This window comes from Ptychodera flava, chromosome 8 (assembly GCF_041260155.1).
Source record: "Ptychodera flava strain L36383 chromosome 8, AS_Pfla_20210202, whole genome shotgun sequence".
Taxonomy (NCBI): domain Eukaryota; kingdom Metazoa; phylum Hemichordata; class Enteropneusta; family Ptychoderidae; genus Ptychodera; species Ptychodera flava.
The window spans coordinates 45,613,204-45,636,567 of NC_091935.1; the positions used below are offsets into that span (position 1 = coordinate 45,613,204).

General features: G+C 35.1%; 1 protein-coding gene across 2 annotated transcripts in view; it reads right to left on the bottom strand.

Moving 5' to 3' along the window:
- Nucleotides 1-5,992: 5,992 nt before the first annotated feature.
- Nucleotides 5,993-23,364, bottom strand: part of LOC139139426 (nucleotide sugar transporter SLC35D1-like) — a 37,286-nt gene continuing 19,914 nt past the window's right edge. The window contains exons 8-12 of one of the 2 annotated variants that reach the window (XR_011553806.1): nt 15,843-16,003; nt 12,862-12,940; nt 12,126-12,207; nt 8,321-8,384; nt 7,721-7,902 (exon numbers count right to left, since the gene is read on the bottom strand). Coding sequence is in view for 1 of the 2 variants with exons in the window: in XM_070708340.1 (XP_070564441.1) it covers nt 12,151-12,207; nt 12,862-12,940; nt 15,843-16,003 (297 nt within the window). In the remaining variant the exon portion in view is untranslated. Of the gene's footprint in view, nt 8,385-12,125; nt 12,208-12,861; nt 12,941-15,842; nt 16,004-23,364 lie in introns of both variants that reach the window. The other variant, XM_070708340.1, reaches the window with a different exon arrangement.

The following is a 23,364-nucleotide window of genomic DNA, read 5'->3' on the forward strand; positions in this document are numbered from 1 at the left end:
TACAAGGACCAGCTAAGAACATGAAGTGAGTCATGTACTTGCAGGTAATATTGCGGTATGCTTAAGTTCTCAACTGGCCAACCTTTCTAAAGGGTTTGCGGTCCACGTAACAGACGGTCTTGCAGTTCTTGTTAGAATAAATACTCTAGAGATAAGAAATGAAACTAAGTCAGCAAATCAAACTTATAGTCAATAATTTACGGCTTTACAAATTAATTGTCCCTTCATTGCCGTCCTTTGGGACGGCACTGGTAGAGTAAACTGAAAGACAAAATATCCTTTGCCTAAAGCATGTTATCATAGCCAAGTCTTGCTGCGGAACGGTGTCGAACTTTAACCTGTCCGTTTTGAGAGCTGGTATGACATCTGTTTGATTGATTTGCATATGCATTGTTTAGGATACTGCTGTGACTTCTATGCTGAAAGGGCTCGCTATGACGTGTACGAATTCACTGACATTTTGTTCACTTCATATTCCAAATAATGAATTGCAGGTTGTGATTTGCTAAAGAAGTTTTGAAGAGTGCGAGAATTTGTCCGGGAAACCCGGATCATGTATAGTACACCGTTTTTTGGCACACCTTGGCTTCCAAGGGGCTGAAGGCCCACTTCTAGAAAGAAATGTGATTTTAAGGTAAATATTATTCATATCATAACAGAGAGATACAATGGCAATGGGAACAAAACTTTGATATCACTTGCGTAGAGAAGAGCATCTTGAAAATTGAAAATTGGGTTGCCCCATTCTTCATTGTTTCAAAGAGAGGCACTTAGCATTTGAGCCGAGAAGCTTACCCTCTCCTTCACCTTATCGACTTTCCCTTAAATGTGTCCTGTTAACACCTTCTCTCCAAAACTCCTTTTACCACAGGCGACCCAATAAGTTCTGACTTTTTCACACTGTTTTCTCTATCATTTTCTCTTCTTTCTTCATGCTCTGAATGATCGGAATAAATAAAATAAATGGTTTATATAACCTAACCTAGCCTCTGTGACTCTTTATTTATTTTACACTCCATTACAAGGACGTATATCTCTCATACACACATGCTGTAATTAATTAGTCAACACAACTAATTATGTTAATCCGTGGACTTATCAGGGATTTTACGGGTTGGTCAACATCGCGAAAGATAGGAATGGTTACTAACCCCTTTTTCATTAACATCACTATCTTTCCGATGTTGACCAACCTCTGATAAGTCCACGGATTAGCATAATTAGTTGTGTTGACTAATTAATTACAGCATGTGTGTATGAGAGATATATATCCTTGTAATGGAGTGTAAAATAAATAAAGAGTCACAGAGGCTAGGTTAGGTTATATAAACCATTTATTTTATTTATTCCGATCATTCAGAGCATGAAGAAAGAAGAGAAAGTGATAGAGAAAACAGTGTGAAAAACTCAGAACTTATTGGGTCGCCTGTGCTTTTACCGGTCCAATCGATGTCAATTTTGACCGTTAGAGCCAAAGTGGGTTGAATATAGCTTTTCTTCTCCTTACAATCTATTTAAAGCCCTGAGAAAGGCAGATAGACTACAGATGTCTGTGGTTTCATTAAATGTGCATCCCTAGTGTTTTTGGAGAAGCTCTGGTTACATTGTGACGAGAAATTAGTGAAATTTGGTCAACATTTTCAAAAATTGACCCGCCACTGTTGACAATGAGGGCGCCTTTCTAGCCGCTCGCAGGGAAGGGACATGGCAAGTGAATGAATGCGGGAGGGTACGAAATCCAACCGACAAAGTACATTATAACCCATCGTAGGTGGAGGGACTGTGTGTAAACGGAGTTTTACAGTGTTACTTTCATGATGAATGTATCTGAATTTTACAGTTGGGTATTTTTGATACATTTATCGAAGCAAATCGACAGAGCTTGATAAACATGGACATGTTGTGTAAATTTCATCCATGTATTGAAGTTTATAGGTTGCAAACGTTGGTTCAATGGTGTCAAAGTTGTAATTTCGGCATTTCACCATCAAACAACTCTTTAAAAAATGTCCAAACGTTACTTAGCAAGACCATGTTTAGTATGAGGATTCGGGCGTCAGTAATAAACCCTGTAATACTCAAAAAAGGTGATTGGAAAACATTGGCTCCCTAAAACAGGACAACGAATGCAACAGACAGGTCTCTCTTTTTACTAAGACCATGTTTAGTATATAACAAGTGACCTAGCACCCAATAAAGACCGGCTGTGTTATATAGAGAGTTACTATTTTTGACACCTGTGTTGATGAAGGTGGAAGTCTTTGATAGCTCATTTAAGTGACAAAAAATAGCAAAAAGCTGCAAAAATACATAATTGAAGATTCCATCATAATTTGAACTTATCACATTAAGACTACCCCTAAAATCATGTCAACAAAAGCTATCACACAAGTAGATTTTTGAGCATCAATTTTTTTGACCAAAAATGGCAAACCCCCAAAAAAACAAACAAAACAAAATTGTAGATTTCATCATAATTTCAATATATCATATTAAAATAATCCCTTGGAACCTGTATACCAATTATCAAAGCTAATGTATATCAATTTTTTCTAAAATCATTAATGATGCAAATGAGCAGAAAGTATGCAAGCCACACGCACCAGAAACTTATCAGTTCTTGCCATTTGCAAACTGAATCTATGTACCGGGTTGATTCTGATCTGATGAGCCACTTTTGAGATATCGGGCCAACAGACAGACAGACAGACATCGCTGCAACATAAGCTAACGTGTGTTAACATGTGAGCTAAAAATGTAGAGCCTATCTGGCAAGTTACTTTGGAGAAGATTTTTACTATTTTTGCATTTTTGGTATATTTTTGACACTAAAGCAAAAAGGAAAAAAAATATCTAAATCTCCTTATATACACCTTCACACAAAATATCAAAGTAAGAGTGCAGTGGTTTCTAAGTAAAGTATCTGAGAGGAGGGACATGCATAGATGTACCTATAAACATACGGACGACAGATTTCATGTAATATGTGATGTATCTGTACATAAAGAGAGAGAGATAGACACACACTACATATACACTACATATTACACACGTTTGTTAAAATATATATATATATATATATATATATATATATATATATATATGTGTGTGTGTGTGTGTGTGTGTTTGTGTGTGTGTGTGTGTGTGTGTGTGTGAGCTAAAAACTTCCTGTGCACAAATATTACATGACAGACAAAACCTCAAACAGTCAAATTCTTGCAAAATGAGCTTTTGTTTATTTACATAAAAATGTACCAAGAATAATATCTAAAAAGATACAGACAAATTGATATAACTGTAAAAGTTTTCATCATAATTTTCATCATTCTTCCTTCCCATCAGGAGACAAATTTTGAATTCATGATGAAAGATGTTGCATCTCTGATAAAATTGAAATCACTGATGAGGTAATTGCAATCAAACTTCAAACGTCTCTCTTTAAAATCAACTTATACCCTGCATATTAATAAACATCTTGATGGTAACTTTATAGAAAAACACCATAGCTAAATAAATACAATCAAATCAAACTCAAAAGTTTAAAAAGCATTTTTATACGGCAGGTAGCACAATAATATGTTTGAAGCCTTATAACAAGTAAAAACAAAGTGAGTTTTAATAATTTGTCTATTCATTAGATATCAATGTAATATTAAGGTAGTATGCACCTCAAAAGTAAAACACTTTGCTCAAATTTTCCTCAAGGAATCTTTCAACCATTCATTTTCAAAATCAAGAATAAAAATTATGGGTCACCGTGCAAATCTTGGTACTGAAGAAACAAATTAACAGACATTTACCAAAATTTGAAATTCAAAATAGCATCCATCCCTGTGTTAACTCTGGGGAGAAAAATAAAATTTTCTATTTTCAAAAAACTAAGACTGTGAAAGTTTTTCTTACTCAAAGAGCTTAAAATGAACCCCAACAAGTGATAAATCAGAAAAGAATTGAAAAGTTTGAGAGCCCAAATATCTGTCCCAAAGGCTCATTCTACCTAAAGCAACTATGTTATATGATATATCATTTGTGGTGACAATATGTTTCCATATAAGCCGTTTTATGTCAAAGCAGTCAATTTGTATCTCAGCAACCTTTTATGTCTTAGTGACTGCCTGAGTCATCGCAATCAGTTTCGGAGACTATAGCATCTTTGAATTGGAACGTTGATTTGTATCTTAGTAACCATCTGGTCACAGCTGTCGTTTTAATCTTTCTATATAATCACAAAAATTATGTTGTGACTTTGCATATCAGGCACAGCTTGGTAATACCACACTTTCTGCATTAGATTGGCTTGTCAGTTTTAGTATTATTATATCAACTGTGATACCGATAAAATGCAATGTTGACTGAAAACATATCCAATGTATCAGGGAGAAATTAATATTTTTTTCACAATCAAATGTTGGTTTATCCCTATTATTTACAATGGGATGGAAGGATGTATATAGAAGTACAGTATGGGGGGGCGACTGGTTAAAAACACAAAAAACTAGAAAGCTCTAGTGTTTAAGAATTCACGAGTATCACACATGTATATAAACAGAGTTTTCATGATTTCACTAATCCTGCATAATGAGCCATTCACAACGTTAATAAATTCATTGAAAACAATTTGCAATAAGACACAGATGTTGCACCATAGTCTGTAATCTCTCACTCAGTTAGACCACTGTGCAGTAGTGTAATAATTTTAATTCTTTAGCGAGCCAGTAATGCTAACTTTTGACGATTTTTTTCAGTATTTCTATTTTGTATTTCAATGGCAAGAGTTCAATTGTCAACAATAACAATGCAGTTTACACATGTACAGGCTGAGTTGATGAGATGGATACTGTGTATATCAACATGCTTTGGGGCACAGTATGTAAATTTCCCATAATTCACTGCGATTTGTATCCTCAGAGATTTCCAAGAGAAGTCTACCAGGTCTCCCATGTGTAGACAAATTCATAGACTAGTTGTAAAAATTCTGAAAACGTACTTTTAAGGACACCATTCTTCTAAATTCTTATTTTAAATGATTTGGAAAATTATGCAAGATTGAGAGAGGAGATAGCATTTTTGTAAAATTTTCCACTGTTTGTGTCTTCAGCCATACAGAATAATGTGATGGAAATTAAGGTGACCAGTTGCACCTGTTTTTTGAAACAAAAGGATATTGATTTTTTCCAATTGTAATGACAAAAGAAATTTGCATTCAAAGTTTCTCAGAGAATGACCCCTTCAGTTCGTCATAACTTGCTGCCTAAAAAGTATGGCATTTGTAGTACCTACAGAACGTGACTTCCATGGTTGTTTAATGGTTATTTTGAAACTTTTGCTAAAATTTCTAAATGTACTTTTACTGGATATTATTTAACAATTATTCTGATGCTGAACATTAGTGTTTACATGCAGAACTGAAAAAGTTTTTAGAAAAGTAACCTTCATGGATACAAATCAAAGAGAATTGTGGGTAATTTATTGTACTGTGTGGGGAGCAGAACAAGAAATTATGGATGTTAAAAATTAAATAGTGAAAAAACATAATAAGTTAGCAGTCCTGGTCCTAGAAATTGATAAGAGTAACAAACGAGAGTTATAATAGTAGCACAATTGCAAAATACTATGGAATATAGTAAAGTTAGGATATGACAGTTTATGAAGAATATAATTGATTTCAGATGGTGTGATATCAGAAAGTATCATTTACTCATCTATTATGGCTTTCAAATACAAATAAATGAATATTACCCTAATGAAACTTAATACAGCCAAGGTAATTTATGTAAATATCCACTGACTGACTTACAATGAATAATGACCAAATCTAAAGTAATGACTGACTGTTTAATGGGCACTTCACTCCAGGGTCTGTGACATGACCAGTATTGGCCAAAGAGGAAATGTTCTAGGGTCTGTGACATTGCCAGTATTGGCCAAAGAGGAAATGTTCTAGGGTCTGTGACATTGCCAGTATTGGCCAAAGAGAATGTTCTAGGGTCTGTGACATTGCCAGTATTGGCCAAAGAGGAAATGTTCTAGGGTCTATGACATGACCAGTATTGGCCAAAGTGGAATGTTCTAGGGTCTGTGACATGACCAGTATTGGCCAAAGTGGAAATGTTCTAGGGTCTGTGACATGACCAGTATTGGCTAAAGAGGAAATGTTCCAGGGTCTCTATCATGACCAGTATTGGCCAAAGAGGGAATGTTCCACAGTCTATGACATTGCCAGGGTCTATATCATTATGAAAGAAAGCTGTAGAGAGTTGACAATATAGACATTACTTGGCACAGCCTTAGAACCAGTTCTCTAGGGTCACTGACATTATCACTAACCCCAGATGAAGCAATCATAGGTTATGACATCACTACCCCAGATGAAGCAATCATGGATTTATGACATCACTGGCCCTAGATGAAGCAATCATGGATTTATGACATCGTCACAGACCCTAAAGAGAGTGTTCAAATGTCTATGACCTTGTTAAAGGTATACAGTCACCTGTAATCTAAATATGCCCATATATGGTCAAAGGGGCGTTCCTTGGTATTCGAAATGCCCATGTGAAGGCGCTGTTTTTAAAAAGCGGCCACCCGCTAAAAATCTGTGATTGGCTAGATTTTCTCATTCCATGGTAACTTTGGCAAAATTCGAACAGGTGACAGTATACCTTTAATAACTAAATGACACTACTGGGTTCCTGTGATGTCACATCAACAACAAATCATCTGTAACATGGCTTATTAACACTGTATAACATATGAACAAGGGATGGTATTTCACAAATGAAATGCAATAAATAATAGAGAAGATAAATTAAATCTCTGAAGAATGCTATGGTTTTTAAATAAATACTGGCAAACAGGATATGCTTGCAAGAAAATTTCAGGATATTCAAATGAAAATAAACAGAAAACATGAATAATCCGAAATCTTCATCATTATGGTTGATGGTAGTTAAAAAGACGGAGTATAAGGTGATGACAATTTATTCTCAAACATCTCTGAAATTTTGTTTCTCATTATCGTTGTACACAATATTGGTACAATAAATGCTACAGTCGTTACAAGCCATTACTACAATGTCATAGTCATTCAGTTTATACTTGCATTGCATCAAATGTTGAAAGTTACCATTCAGTATTACAGAAACTGTACTGTAGGTAGCAATGAAAGAAAGTAAAATCTCTGACTGTAAGTAAACAAATTTTCAAAATAAAATATGTGACTGTACACTGATTTTTGAAAATAAAAAACATATTTCTGTTAGACTGAGGTATTGACACAAGTATTGGTTGTGTTATGGCTGGATTTCATGTCACTCTGTGATGTTTGTGGAGAGAACTGATGGTTTTTCTGTGTGAATTCTCAAAGTAGCAGTACAGTACATGAAAACCAGCCTACAAATCAGGCTATAGTGGGCAAACACATGCTAGTGTTAAATGCTTGTGTGAAATTCCATCACAAAGTTAATTTAAAATGACTACATAGCCTAAATGCTGTCTCCTTAGTTCAGATCTTTGGACTATATGATCAGCTGGGAATGGCTTTTATATATGGTCAATAGTGTAAGAGTGGGTTTCATAAACCTTTGTATATGATGTACACAATTATTGCATTGTTTGCAGTACAAGTTTTGACAACATCCATCTTGAAAGGATATAAATGTACTATTCTTGAAAGATAACTAACACCGAGAGAAAAGATGGATGACATACCAAACATGATGTACTCTTCTTTATCATAACTGAATGAGATGTTTTTAAAGACAGAATAGTTTTTGTTGGGGAATTATTTGTTATAACTTTCATCTTGATGACTGACCAGAGTTCTTGAAGAGAATGACTTCTGACCCATGTGTTGGTGACCTGGCTGTGACATTGGTTGACCTTTGACACCTAGCTTCCCTTCTGGATGATAGAAAGTGACTTGCTGGTTACAAATCACATGACTAGCATTGTCACTATGCGTGGGTTACTATGGCTGTGACTCTATGGCAACTCACATTACAACCACATGACACTTGGATACTATGGCAGCAGCAATCTGTGGCTTCTTACTCTCTCCACAACCACATTACAACTTGAATTTGATTGACTTTATAGCACACTTGTAGATTCACTTGGTAGCAGACCCTATTTACTCAACAGTGAATGGTGAACACCAATGACACGCCAAAGTAGACACAGGATATTGTAAGATGACTGTTGATATATATTCTTTCAGCGGCTCATTGATGAAACAAGATTTCCACTGTTGATGAGTTGGTCATTCACTTCTTCAGACTTTATTACTATTTTGAATACAGTTTGTACTTATTTCACTTACTGTTTTCTTTGGACTAGTTCGTTCTATAAATGTAAAGTATGAATAGAATAGACTTCCAACGACACTGAAACAAAAAAGAGAATTATATCATCCATTAGTTTCTGCTCATACAGTCTTCTCATCTTTGCATTCCATTGATGTATAGAGCAATACTCATGCATAGCTAAGACAACAGACAGCTTGGATCTTTTCAGCAGGGTATATTCTAATGCAAACTTACTATTACAGAACTATGACTAAATCACCATACCTGCCAAATTGACTAAATCACCATACCTACCAAATTTTTACAAAGGTGCTTTTATACCAGAGTCATTGTAATATTTCTATTCACATTACAGGAAACGCCCCATCACCTCATTCATAACACTAGCATCAACTAATAATACCACATCACCAAAATTCCTGAATTAATGTGCATTGTCACTATTGGATGATAATGCTATACAACAATAGAATCAATACAAGTATAAAATTTTATGGCAGATTAAAGCAAGGGTATTACTGAAATGGAAAAGTTACAAGGGTGAGAACTTACCCTTTGTCTTACCAAGTGATATGAATATTTAATAAAGACGTGTTGCAAGCTCTTCTGTTTGAAAACATAGTGTCAATGACACTTGGCTAACATTTGATTCGATGCGGCAGGCCAGAGTGAGTATACATTACTAGGAACATGCATATCAAGATTCAAGGCAATCGGACAAGCGATTTCAGAGAAAATGATTGTTTGACCAAAAATTGGAAAAATTGCCTTAAAAAATTCCACCAAAATTTGAAGACACCTCTAGGTACATGCTTACCAAGTTTCAAAGCCATCAGATGAGTTAATTCAGAGAAAATTTTTTTTTTATGCCAAAAATGCAAAAACTTTCCCCAAAAATACATATATGAAAATTACACCACAATTCTAACCAATCTGACAGAAGACAACCCTAAGATCAAGAATAATAAGTTTCAAAGCAATCCACAGATAACTTTGGGAGAAAATGGGTTTTTGACCAAAAATTGGAAAAATTGCCCATAAAATGCAAGTTTGAAAATTTCGCCACAATTTAAACAAATCTAAGAGAAGCCAACCCTAGGATCATGCATACCAAGTTTCAAAGCAATAGGATGAACAGTTTCAGAGATCAGAGAGAAAGATTTTTTACCAAAAATGTAAAAAATTGTCAAAAAATACAAACATGAAAATTTAACCACAATTTGAACGAATCTAACAGAGGCCAACCCTAGGATCATGCATACCAAGTTTCAAAGCAAAGAGATTTGCACTTTCAGAGAAGAAAATCATTTTACAAAAAAACGGGAAAAATTGTCCAAAAATACAAATATAAAAATTTCACCACAATTTGTATAAATCAAACAAAGGCCAAGCCTAGGGTCATGCATACCAAGTTTCAAAGCAATGGGACGAACAGTTTCAGAGATGATTTTTTTACCAAAATTTGAAATTGCCCCAGAAATACAACTATCAAAATCCCCCACAATTTGAATAAATCTAACTAAATTCACCATAAAGAGCCTGCATACCAAGTTTCAACCAAATCTGGCATGTGGGTACAGGGTTTAAACGATTTGCTGGATTTTCTCTTTTTTACCCCATTGGCATATTTTGACAATGACATGTTCAATCGAACAAATTCACATCTCCACCCCTGGGTGCACCTGTAAACCAAATATTAAGATGGTAGGTGCAGCAGTTTTGGAGTTTTGATGTGGACAGACATTCATCAGCACATACATACATACATACATACACACACACACATACACACACACACACACAGATGCCACCAACTTGTCATATAAGCTCTCTTTGGTACATGGGGTAGATACCAGTATACAAATGTGAGCTAACAACAAAAACGGTAAATGGTGACAACCTGTTTGAAAAGTTCCCAACTAAGTTTAACAGAACACTGCCAACATAGAAATAAGTCACTACTAACATCAACAGGAACACAAACACATGACAGAAAGAGACCAGATGTTGGTGGAACTCCAAATGAGTAATCAACACAAGACCATGCAAAAATCATTGTGTCATACATGTAGTCCAGAAGGTAATGAAAATTTGGTTTTGAATACGTCAAAGTGCTACAACACAGCTTTTTCATGTGTATTTGTGATATAGGGTTTGGAGACAGTTTAATTTTCTTTTAGTCGACTGCATCCAAAGATAGGACAAGAATTGGACAGCATGTGAAATTGGTATACTATACTAGATTTAAATGTATCACCATGGAGTTATGCAAACGTATTTCATGCAGTATTATCCTTTGCTTGGAAAGCAAAAGATGGGTGTAGATCTGAATAATGATCTATGTGGGGAAAATTTGACACTGAAACTGAAGCAAATTAGTTGTCAAACTGCAATATTAGATCACACAACAAAACCCAACCTACAAAGACAATACTGGCGATAGCCCATCTTGTAAAAACATTGCTATGGACAAGAAAAAATTACATTCAAGTATGTGAGATGCACCCATGTTATCAAATTAAACAGTAAGCAAGCCACTACTGAAAACAAGTCAGTCACATCCTTCACTGTATACACATCAAAGAGTAACATACTTAAAGGACACAGTGTGACCATTCAATACTTGGTAAAACTGCATCCTTTATAACATGGCTTTCTGATAGCCATACTGAATTATATTACAATAACAAGCGATGAATTCAGACTTACACATCAATGTCAGTGGTAATTGATCGTGCATTGTCAAAAATTATTTCAATGACAGCCTTGAAAAGAATAGATGACACTTGGCTACCATTTGAACGCCATCAATTGATATAAATATGATTTGTATTCACATCAAGCATATTCACTCTCATGATAGCAAACTTTTACAACAGAACATATAGGCTCTCCTAGGAGGTAAGTTTTGAATACATTTTTATGGCATGGTCAAACTAGTGATAGTTTTGTCACAATCTAGAACAAACAAAAATAAAAATATCCAATGGAAACTTTATCTAATTCTCTCCAAACCATAAGCAGAACAGTATTTGGCAATTCACATAACAACAAATATGTAAATTGAACCTATCCATTTGATGGGCGGTTCTTGAGGTATTGTGCCAACAGATAGAAAGACAGACATTGGTATGATGATAATACACGTGTATGACCATATGAGCTAAAAATGACAGAAATATTTTCAAAATTACAATAAAGCTCATTTCCTATGATTTGAATATATATGTACGAGAACATCTGTACAGATCTGATAAACAGATTTTACAGCAATCTCTCACAATTTCTTTCTGAGAAAATAGTATGGGGAAAATAGGTAAAAATCCCCTTCAGTACAAAATTGAAGATCTTGCCATAGAAAGCACATATCTACATAAACTCAATTGGAGATGACTACAAAATAAATATTAGTAGTTCCTGATTTCTACCATTTTTCAACATTTTCTCATCATTACATTTTTGGAAATTGCATTTTCATTTGAGGAATGGAGCTCTTCATCCCACAATCGTCTGTGATAAATGTCAAAACGATACATTTACTGTTTGAAGTTTCTGCAGTGGACAGACAGGCTGACATACGGACCGGATGCATAAAATGAATTCTACTATTTTTCATACAGTCGATGTTCTTTTTCAGACATATATTTACTTTCAACATTTCATCAAAGGAATGAAGCCACTTGAACAAGAGGAGGTTGTATATTTCACAAGATCATTCACCACATACAAACATTAGTTATCACAAGCCCATAGCAATAATATTGATAATAATTAGTTAAAATGTGGTAGAAGTGAAAAAACCATTGAAATTATATGTACCTTATATTTAATCCTAGGAAATTCATCAGAGAAAAGTAGTAATCACCGCCAATACCATGCCAATGTATGTCACTAAAATGTTCTGTCAAGAAAGAGACACGCATGTAATATAAAATGTGTACAAATGATTTCAATAATTGCATGCCATGAGTACAACACCATCATTATCATATCCTGATTTCCTCTGTGATAATCTTTTGACAATTACTCATGTGCACTGTTTATTTCTAAAATGTCAGCATTAAAGGGAGGGGACGGTCAGAACTCTGCTCAAAGGTTGCCAGGGACCCCTACGACAGGTGTAAACACTTTATCTAGAGTACGATGGCAATTGATGAAAGTTAAAACATGTTTGTTAACAATGAATATCATAAAATTTTAATATTGCAACTGTGTTGACGTGATGCATCTAAATATTATGCATGAAATACATTTTTTGTAAACAAGCAAGTTACACACATGCAGTTCCGACGATTACCTCCCTTTAACACTACATCCATTTCAAAAAAAAAAATTGATTCAATCATTTTTTGTCTTTGGTATTGTTATCCCTTTGGAAAACAATTTTTACATCCTAGTATTTTCCATTTGAAAGAAATTTCTTCAATAACAAAAATTTGCTGCAGCAAATGTCCTAAGTAAACACTGAAGTACTATTACTCTAAAATCAAAAAATACATGTAGTAAAGAAAAGATTCCTTAACAAATGCAATGGAGAAAACTTAAATATCTTTACCTTTATACACCCCACCATTGTAGTGGTTAATGCAGAATTGTAATTGGTACACAGAACTATTGAATACATCAATACAAAGCTGAAAATAAAGATCAGAAATTATGTAGATTAACAGTGTTTATCATACACTGAAGTCCATAATGCTCTATCCTTGTGAAGTCTACCATAAATTATCAGTCATGATATTTTATGACAAAACATTGTAGATGTCATCAGTTTTGGAGTGTTTTCTAGCTACACTTGCAACATCTAAGTAGACAAAGTAAATGTAATAAACAAAATGGTTACACCTCTCCGCTCACGATGCAATTTGCCAACATAAAAATTTGAAAGATTTGAAGGACTGTAGGGAACAAGCATATTTTGGGTAGTTAAATACAGAAATAGAATTTGAATCTTATAATCTTATCCTATGGTGATTCCATCAAAGTTCCTGTTCATTATTTGTACAAGCTCCTAAAAACATTGAGCGGTTGAGTCCCATAATGTTCAGTGAGATGTGTTGGAAGGGTTGTGTGTGGCAACATCAAATAAATATACATACTGAATAAAGGCTGTTTTCATAAATACTTTCATATCTTTTGCATGTGGCAGAATAAAAGTACAACCCTAAATTTAATGTTTTTCCTGTCATTTCTAAAATTTGAGGCATTTGTGTATGATAAATTGGTAATAACCCAATAATAGCTGTTCCTTGTTTTGTATTTGTTGTATCAACATTCATGTCATTTTTGCTCCCTCGGACACTAGACTTTTGATGGCACTTTTAAAATGGATATCACGCAGTCAAATATAATAACATGAACAGAGAACTGAAATAGTCACATACAGACGATGGAGTATAGTAATCCATACTGAGAATGGAATATAGTAATCCATACTGAGAATGGAATATAGTTATCTACACGGAGAATGGAATATAGTTATCTATAGAGAGAAATTGAGTATAGTTATCTATATGGAGAATGGAATATAGTTATCCATACTGAGAATGGAATATAGTTATCTATATGGAGAATGGAATATAGTTTTCCATATGGAGTATGGAATACAGTTATGCATATGGAGAATGAAATATAGTTATACAAACAGAGAATGGAATATAATTATCAATACAAGAATGGAATACAGTTATCTATACGGAGAATGGAATACAGTTATCCATAAGGAGAATGGAATATAGTAATCTATAAGGAGAATGGAATACAGTTATCCATACGGAGAATGAAACACAGTTATCAATGTGAAGAATGGAATAAAGTTATCCATGTGGAGAATGGAATATAGCTATCTATACAGAAAATGGAATATAGTTATCTGTATGGAGAATGCATTGTTCTCTATGTTTGCTATCAACTTATCTGTGAAGCATGGAATTAAAGAGTTAAAATTGCATGAACAGATTTGTAAAATGAACTTTATCACGAAATACAAATTTTAACGACAGATAGTTTTTGTGAATTGTAAAATATGTATAAGTTTGTTAAATGGTTTAAGTCAAACAAAACTTTGACATAAGTAGTGTTGATAGAGTTTGACATGATTACTTCTTGTGACTTTTTCATCTATATAATTATTTTTGGTAAAAAATAATAATTACAAAATAGAAAAGCTCTGCTGTCCGAATAAAAATGTTAGCATTTATTGCCTTGTCAAAGTAGCCACCGGCAATACGCTTTGTGTTCAATGGTGTGATACAGAATGACAAAGTATCCGCCGGCAATACGCTTTGTGTTCAATGGTGTGATACAGAATGACAAAGTAGCCACCAGCAATACGCTTTGTGTTCAATGGTGTGATACAGAATGACAAAGATGATTGTCTTGCTAAGTCAAATTTCTAGCAAGGAAATCACATTCCTTTTGAACAAAAATGACTGACAATTCTACATATATAAATCTTGAGCACACTTTGTTTTTGATTTGTGATGGTCAATGGTTTTCCATATCTTCTCTACCGCACTCGTCCGAGTATAAGCCCCCGTTCGGCAACACCACGGAGGTAGGAAGAGACTCTGAACAGCGGTAAAACTAGGGGAGGGGCTTATACTCGAGCAATCCCATGTTATCTGGCATGGATGCTTAATTTATGCTAATTTTATGCACGATTTTTTTCAACACCACTCGATCTTTCTATTGCTTTCAAAATCGACTTACACATCCAAAGAAATTGATTGTACAATCTCTGAATGGCAGAGAAGTGATATTTTGGTGAAATTTCAGCGTCGAAAAAAAACCAAAACTTGAAACAAAGACGTCATGTATGTTAATCCTGATCGAGTTAACGTGAACAGGCATGCATTGCCTACACCGAAAGGCACCTCAATATTCCAGTATCAAACTGTCTACATCTTGTGAAAACAACAACATAGCTGTGAAAATTGTAATAGTCACCAGGAAAAGTCTTCACAAATGAAAGGATAATTGTTTCAAACAAAAGAAACTGCATGTTTCAAGCATGAACATCGTGGCCGTGAATGAAAACAAACAATGGCGGACGTGAGTGAGACTATTCTATTTAGGAGACGGGGGTGAGCAGGGTCAAAGAATCAAGATAGTACTGAAAAAGGTGTCATTTTCCTTATGATGCTGTCAAGGGAACTCCAGTTTCCCATTGTTTTAACATCTTTTAATAGTTTCTTTATTATCTAAAAGTATTTTACCAAGTTAAATGACCAAATATACTCTCCTAACCTTTCTGTATTTGAGTTACACTAGGGTAGGGCTTATACACGGATGTAATGCTTTTCTAAAATCCTCTGAAATCAGTAGGGGGGGCTTATACACGAGCAGGGGCTTATACTCGGACGAGTACGGTATTTATTATGCTTTATTTAAACACCTACGGGTTTTCAATTAAGACCCATGTTTTGTCTTAATTAATTCTATTCTGAAAAGGAAAAGTGAAACCAACTACATGGTTTGAGTGAAAGGTTGCAATATGTAAAGATTGAGTGAAGGGTGACTGAAGTGAAAACTTACCCCATGATACATGATAATAAAAACTGTAGTAAGAAGACTGGATTGCCCCAGGCCTTGAATGACAAGGCTGTAGATATTTGACCTGTGGCCAGTGCTAATAACAATGCTGGTATCAACATAAACGCCGAGTTGTAATACAGAACACCATATTTGCCAAGATCCTACAAAGAAACATCAATATAACATGTCACACTGGAATTTATCAAAGATACTTAAACCAAATGTATCAAAAATCAATATATTTGTAATCATATGATAACCTTGTCAATACCAGTGAAATTTGCGTGTTATCCCCTTAAATCATTATTGATAAATGTATTAGTGTATCCAGTATTGTGGCCCCCGATGTGTTTCTACATTCTACAAATTCACTGGCATTGCCAAAACTTGCGGCTGATAATGGACTTGTGTAAACTTTGCACTCTATAATGTACTCGGTGAAGAGGATTGTGGAGTACAAAGTATATCTAGGTACATGATGGCCCAGGAGGGTCACAGTATTGCTGAAATGATTAGTAAAAATATGATTGACAGGGCTTGAAAAGTCTCTGTGCCCGACACTCATTATGAGTGAATTTTGAGTCGGAGCAAGTGAAAACAAATTCTGCCAGCCTGATGGCCAAGTGAATTTTAAATGAGGCCCCTCGGAACGCACTGCCTCTCTCTAACTCTTTGAGTTTACCACTTTCAATGTGACCAACCATTAAAATTGCTCTGATCTGCTTGGATGCAAAATAGCAAAATATTGATGTCTTTGCATGCCGTTATATTCTGTCTTCTCATGAAATCACAAACACAAGCAATACGGTGATAAACGACTGTGGATTTTGATGTGACCTTCAATTAAAATGCCTTCAATATGCACAACATCACGTCATCAGGTTGTACATCAACTGGTTGCTATTTCAACTTTGCGACCCCAAAATTCAAATGCATTTTTTAAATAGTTTCGTGTGTGGCACATGTTTTGTTGTTCATTAGAGTTGACAAAAGTATGAGTCTCTTGCAATATTTTCTTGGAGAGTGCCTGTGTCTGAAAACTCTGCACATGAGCATGCCATGGAGAAACAACACAACCTCTCTGAACCATGTGACCGTGCGGATGGTTTTTCTGATGATCAGTTAGTGCTCAGGTCAACACATCAGCGTTATGACGCATCTAAATGCATACTAATTACCAACCAAAATTGGAGGGCCATGGCTTTGGTACCAGGAAAACAAAATGTTTTGAAAGATTTGCATCAAGTATTTGACAATTGCCAAGCCTATGGCAAAGCGGAATGCGTTCTTCAACGATACGACGTTTGGCGTATTACAGGCCAGCATGAGATCATTACACACATCTATATACTAAGGCAGGGCTCGAAATTAGCGGTAGTCCCGCGTCCACAGACTACCAACTTTTCCCTTGGGCTACCAAAGTCCATGAAATGGTAGCCCACACGGACTACCAAAGCCTGGGACATGAAATTACTTAGTGGGCTCGACATGATATTGATCGCTCTGAGATGACCTACGCTCGGTCCGACAGTCAACCCAGCTTGACACAGAAAGGCCAGACTATGACTTTGTTATGCAAATTAAAATGCGACAGTGCAGTCGAATTTGTTGCGACAAACTTTCAATAAAATATCATTATCTGAACTTATATGTACTTGGATGACAGGCTCGGGAAATGATGGCCAATGAAAATTCATTTTCATAGTTATTTAATCACAATGTATCAATCACAATTATTATACACAAAATTATTCAAACTGGAAAGAAAAAACTGCCGGGCCATCTACAAATTACGCTTTCCGAAGTGTACCAGATCATTCCATGATAGTGTACTATGGTGGAGAAATATAGCCAATTGCCACGAAAGTATTAGGAACATGACTGTACCAAGTTGTCATCCTGAAATTTTTAGCCATGTTATGTTTACACTTGCTGAGTGAAAAGTTGTCAAGGCGAACATCAAAATTTGTATGTAAGTTCTATGTATGTGTGAATAGGTCGTCAAACTTTGAGGCGTCACCGTTGTCCACTACACATGCTACCGTTCTCCTAAGGCTATAATCTGCAGGCATTGATGTCAAACGGCTAGAAAATTCACTTCCTGGATAGAATCATGCAAAATAAATCTCTCATTGTCTAGATTATAAATAAAAATATCATATCCTTTACAAAAAAACCTCTTCATTCATGCATGGGCTACCAGACCTTGTCACTGGGCTACCAACTTCAGAAAATGGTAGCCCAATGGGACTACCAGGGAAAAAAGTTAATTTCGAGCCCTGTAAGGCAAGACTCGTCCCAATCGTCGGTTACCATGGCTAATGGTCATCTCTGATACCAAAATCGGACAATGACATAAATATGGTAGACTGGCCAAAGTGGCCTGGCTTTTCTCAGCAGCAGTCCGTGGCTAGCCAAGCGTGTGGGCAACAGCATTCACCCCATGACCTATAAAGCACCAGCCTACCACATGGTATGACTGTCTGCTGAAGTTCATTCCTTCAATTTATTCATTTTGATATTCATATGCCCAAAGACTTGGAACAAGTCTATAAATATCAGGATCTGTTCACTACCATGTGTACGCTCGCTAAACATGGAAAACCACTGACGGACATCCAAGTTCAATGTGAACTACATTACCAAACTTGGAGTACATTGTATAGCCCATATTAAGTTGGAACTGGCAATGCTTGACAGTGTGAAGCAACTACAAATATTTTGCATATACCACTTCAATTTTAATCTGGACTTAAATTCAAATGTCAACAATAACAATATCTTCACACAAACTCAATATGTTGATAAGACGAAAACTAAGTATTTTAAGAAGCTGCATGACAGCATGTTACACAAGACATTGTTTTTGATACACAGAACAAGGACGCAAACCAGTCAGTTACAGCTACTGTTTCTTTACAATGACATGAATAAAACCATACACATTTACTCCTAAAATCAATTGAAATTCAGGGCAAGTGAATTTTTCTCCAGGACAAGTGAAATTGAAAATTCACTTGCCCTATGGCAAGTGAGTTTCTAAAAAAAATTTTCAAGCCCTGATTGATTGATTTCTAATATGAAAAATACCGTCAAGGACAGTGTGCTCAAATTCGGTTTGAATTGGTCCATTCGAGAAATATTTAAACCAGGAAAAACAAAAATGACAAAAGCAAATAAGGTCTCCAACTTAGGTACTGGAGGTCATCTTTAGGAACATGCATATCAACTTCTATAGCAATGGGACAAGCAGATTGTAAATACATAAGCAAATGTCCATAACAAAAAATAGACAGAGATTAGGCTTGATAAAAGGAAAGGTGGGAGTGGGCAAAAAAATGTACAAGGGATCTGGTAAAAAGTAATGCTACCTCATCAATCTTCTGGACCCTACCCCCTCCTGAATGTTCCATCCCTTGGTATTACATAACGCCAGACGACAGGAAATGTATTGAACAACCTTGGGGAGTTTTTAATTAATGCAATGAGTGTTATCATTCTAATGTAAACAGCACTTAAGTTAGTTACAGATAGTGAAATGCCTTCCACTGTGGGCGGTGATTACAACATCTGGAATTATCATGGATCCAAATTTCTCATCAATTCTTGTATGTCTTACATAGAAAAGTTGCAAAAATTGGTCCGCAATGAAAAAATTCACCTCAGCTTTGTTTTCTGGATCAAATTTTCCTACAAATTGATACAAAATATGACAAAATTATGTTCACAGCCTTCGAAACTGTCTCACAACATATCCTGGGTTGGTGTAGGTCATTTAAGGTCACAAACTGAGAAAATTACCTAAAATATACAAATTTGGGGGTTTCCCAACACTTTGAGCAGAAAAGTTATCTAATAACATCCCTTGGGGCTTTATACCAAATTACAAAGCTATCAAACAAGTAATTTTGAGAACAAGTTTTCTTGACCAAAAATGACAATATTTTCTTAAACATAGGGCCAAAGTCCCTGAAGCTACTATAGACATGGATACAAAATTAAGTATTTCCTTACTGTATGAAATTATCTCACTAAGGTCATCCTACGGACAAGTAAACTAAATATTAAAGCTGTCTGACTAGCGGTTTTGAAAGAACAAGCAACTCAACAGTTGACAGAGCTCTGTTGAGTTATGTAGAGAATAACCTTTTGTGACACATGTATTGATGAAGAAGGTGATATCTTTGATTAACATTGTGAGTTCTGTTTAATAAGTTGAGACTGTACATACTCAGAGAAAGCACACTGAAGAGACAAAGTTTGAAACTTAAGAAGTTCAAGGTCATCAAAAGTATTATAAGGAATCATGTTACACTTTCATTGCACTGTTTACACAGATTGCATAATTGCTATAAATAGCACATGAGGAATCTTTATACAGCCCAGCTTTACCATAAAAACCCTATCACTTTGACCACTCTTTTAATTGACCACTCTATTTTTTTCCTCAAAAAGTAATTTTATTTTATCCTTACCAAGTCAACCATAAATGGAAATTAGAACTTTCTCTATCTCTATCTCTATCCCTATCTCTATTGACTATTTTGAGCAATTTCTTTTAGATAACATACAGGGCACAATAAATGACGGTTCAGAATATGTCAAAGTTGGGATTCAGGAAAGTTGCCTTTACATGTTTTAATCCTCAAAGATGGTAAGCATTTCACTATGAACTGTCAAAAAAAGTTGAACTTTCTGATAATTCTACACTAAAATTATTTTGGCTTTGATGATTTCCTAATTAATTCAATTATTTAAAATCATATTAATTATTTTTTCTGGGTGAATTGATAGGGTTTATACAGTACAAGAATTACATACAATGTAAGTCAAATTTTGACCAAAAATGACAAAAAATTCCTTAAAAATACAGATTTGCATATTTCATCACAATTTGAACAAGTCTAAGTTGGGTTACCCCTAGGGACCTGTATACCAAATAACAAAGCTGTCTGACTAGCGGTTATGAAGAAGAAGATTTTTTACCAAAAACACCTTTTTTGGCATTAATTTGCCTATTTTCAACAATATCAAAAAATTAAAAAAAATAGTTTCTCAAAATTGTATTTTTAATCTACACAACAAATATCAAATCAGTAAGTACTGCGGTTCTCAAGATATTTGAGTGGACGGACGCCTCACAAACGGACATACATACATACATACATACATACATACATACATACAGACTGACGACGGACGCCGGACGGATACCCATCCCAATAGCTTCTATAGACTATAGTCTACGGTAGCTAAAAATACAAATTTGTATATTTCAGGACAATTTCCACATATCTAACTATTGTCATGTCTGTACGTCTGTGTACCAAATATAAAAGCTGTCTGTCCAGGGGTTTTAAAAAGAAAATACTGTATAAGATTTTTTGACAAAAAATGACAAAATTGCTCAAAACTTGTAATTTTCCTAATTTTGTCATAATTTCAACAAATTAGAAGAGTAACATCCTCGCAAAGATCTAACCCAAATTTGAGAGCCATTGGGCTGGCGGTTTCAGAGAAGAAGAATTTTTACTGAAAATGAGAAAAATCACCAAAAAATTCAGCAAAAATACAAAATTAAGGATATCTTCACAATATTCATAAAACTGTATAAGGTTCACCTAAGGTACTTGCACACAAATTTTCAAATCAATCAAAACAGCGGTTCTGGAGATATTAATTCTTGACCATTTTCACATTTTGTAAGCTCATTTGCATAATTTTGGCAATGCAGACTTCATTTGAACAAAATCCCATCTATAGCCCAGGATGCATCTACACACCAAATACCAAGCTGAAATGTGCAGCGGTTTGCGTGTTTTTGATGTTGACGGACATACTGTACGTACATACATACATACATACATACATACATACATACATACATACATACATACATACATACACACATACATACAGACGCCATCGACTTCAGCTTATACGATAAACTCACATTGGTATAACCAAATGTGAGCTAAAAACTTAGTTCAGTTACAGTGGACATACCTGAAACAAGGTCAATAACAAGCAGTATGAATAACAGGGAAAGCATTTATCAAGGTTTATTATCTGTGACTGGATGTCTGTGATCAACCTCTGCACAGTTCTTCCTGTCCATTGAAGAATCAATACAAATATCAATGTTCAATAGCATTTTATCTATGTAACAACAATTAAAAACTATCTACTGTTGATTGACCAATCAGAGTGCTCAATTCAGGGTGTTTTATTTACTCATAAAGCCTTGGTCACCAAATTCCAGAAACGAATGACAGCGCCGTAGTAAAGTACTGTCCAATCAAAAGTGAACATGTCATATTCTGTAGACATCTGGTACATTTTAATATTCAAATTTGGTAACACAGCGGAAACCAGCTGCAACACAAAATCTGCTGTGCCCTAGGGCATTTATATAATGTGCCCTAGGGCATTTATAGGATGTTCCATTACATTGGAAGGCTATTTCACAAATAAAGTTTTAATTCATATCCTAAACATGTTACATTGACAAGGGGACGGTCGACGTAAACAGATTGAAAACGAAAATATATCAGTTAGGGGCGATAGTTTTTAAGTCGGATAAAACCCTCGTACTCGGGCTCTTCTGGTATATAAAGTCCAACCCTACGATAAAATGTCTTGGCCTGCGGCCTCGACATTTTATCGTTGGGTTGGACTTTATATACCAGAAGGGCCCTCGTACTCGGGCTTTATCCTATACTTAAATTATCTGTCAGCAGGGCTCGAAAATGTTTTTAAAATTTCACTTGCCATAGGGCAAGTGAATTTTCAATTTCACTTGTCCGGAAGAAAAATTCACTTGCCCTGAATTTCAGATGATTTAAGGAGTAAATATGTATTGTTTTATTCATGTCATTGTAAAGAAACAGTAGCTGTAACTTACTGATAAATTTGTGTCCTTAGTCTGTGTATCAAAATAATATCTTATGTAACGTATACATGCACAGTGTTTCAGCCAGCTTTTGCTAGCATGGGGACAAAGTGACCCATAGTAGGTCTTAATGGGGACAAATTAAATTTTGGGGGGACATGTAATGTACTTCAATAAAACAACACCGGTACATTGTCATTGTGTGTCATCATGACCTGGTACCTTGTGTTAAATAGGCAAGTCAGGTAGGTGTGCACCAAGGGTAAGTATATAATAGGCCACCGGTGTTATGTCAATTGTGCCCATGTAAAACTTTCAGTATCATTTAGTTTACTGCTACCACGTGGTATGTGCATAAACTGCAGGGTTCCCCTAAGTCACCAAAATGATTAGCCAACTCATTAGCCAAATCAAAACTCTTGTAGCCACTTTGAGCAACTTTTAAACAGTTTATGATCTCAAGTGTAGCAACAGCTTTCTCGGCATTCAGGAGTTCCTAATTTTACAAATCAAGATGTTTTGTATGTTGTTCATGATAGTTTTTACATTAAAGAAATATTTGTTTAGTTTTTATTACATTAATTATCTGTGTTTTTATGACATTGAAGGGATTGAAATACTTATTCATTT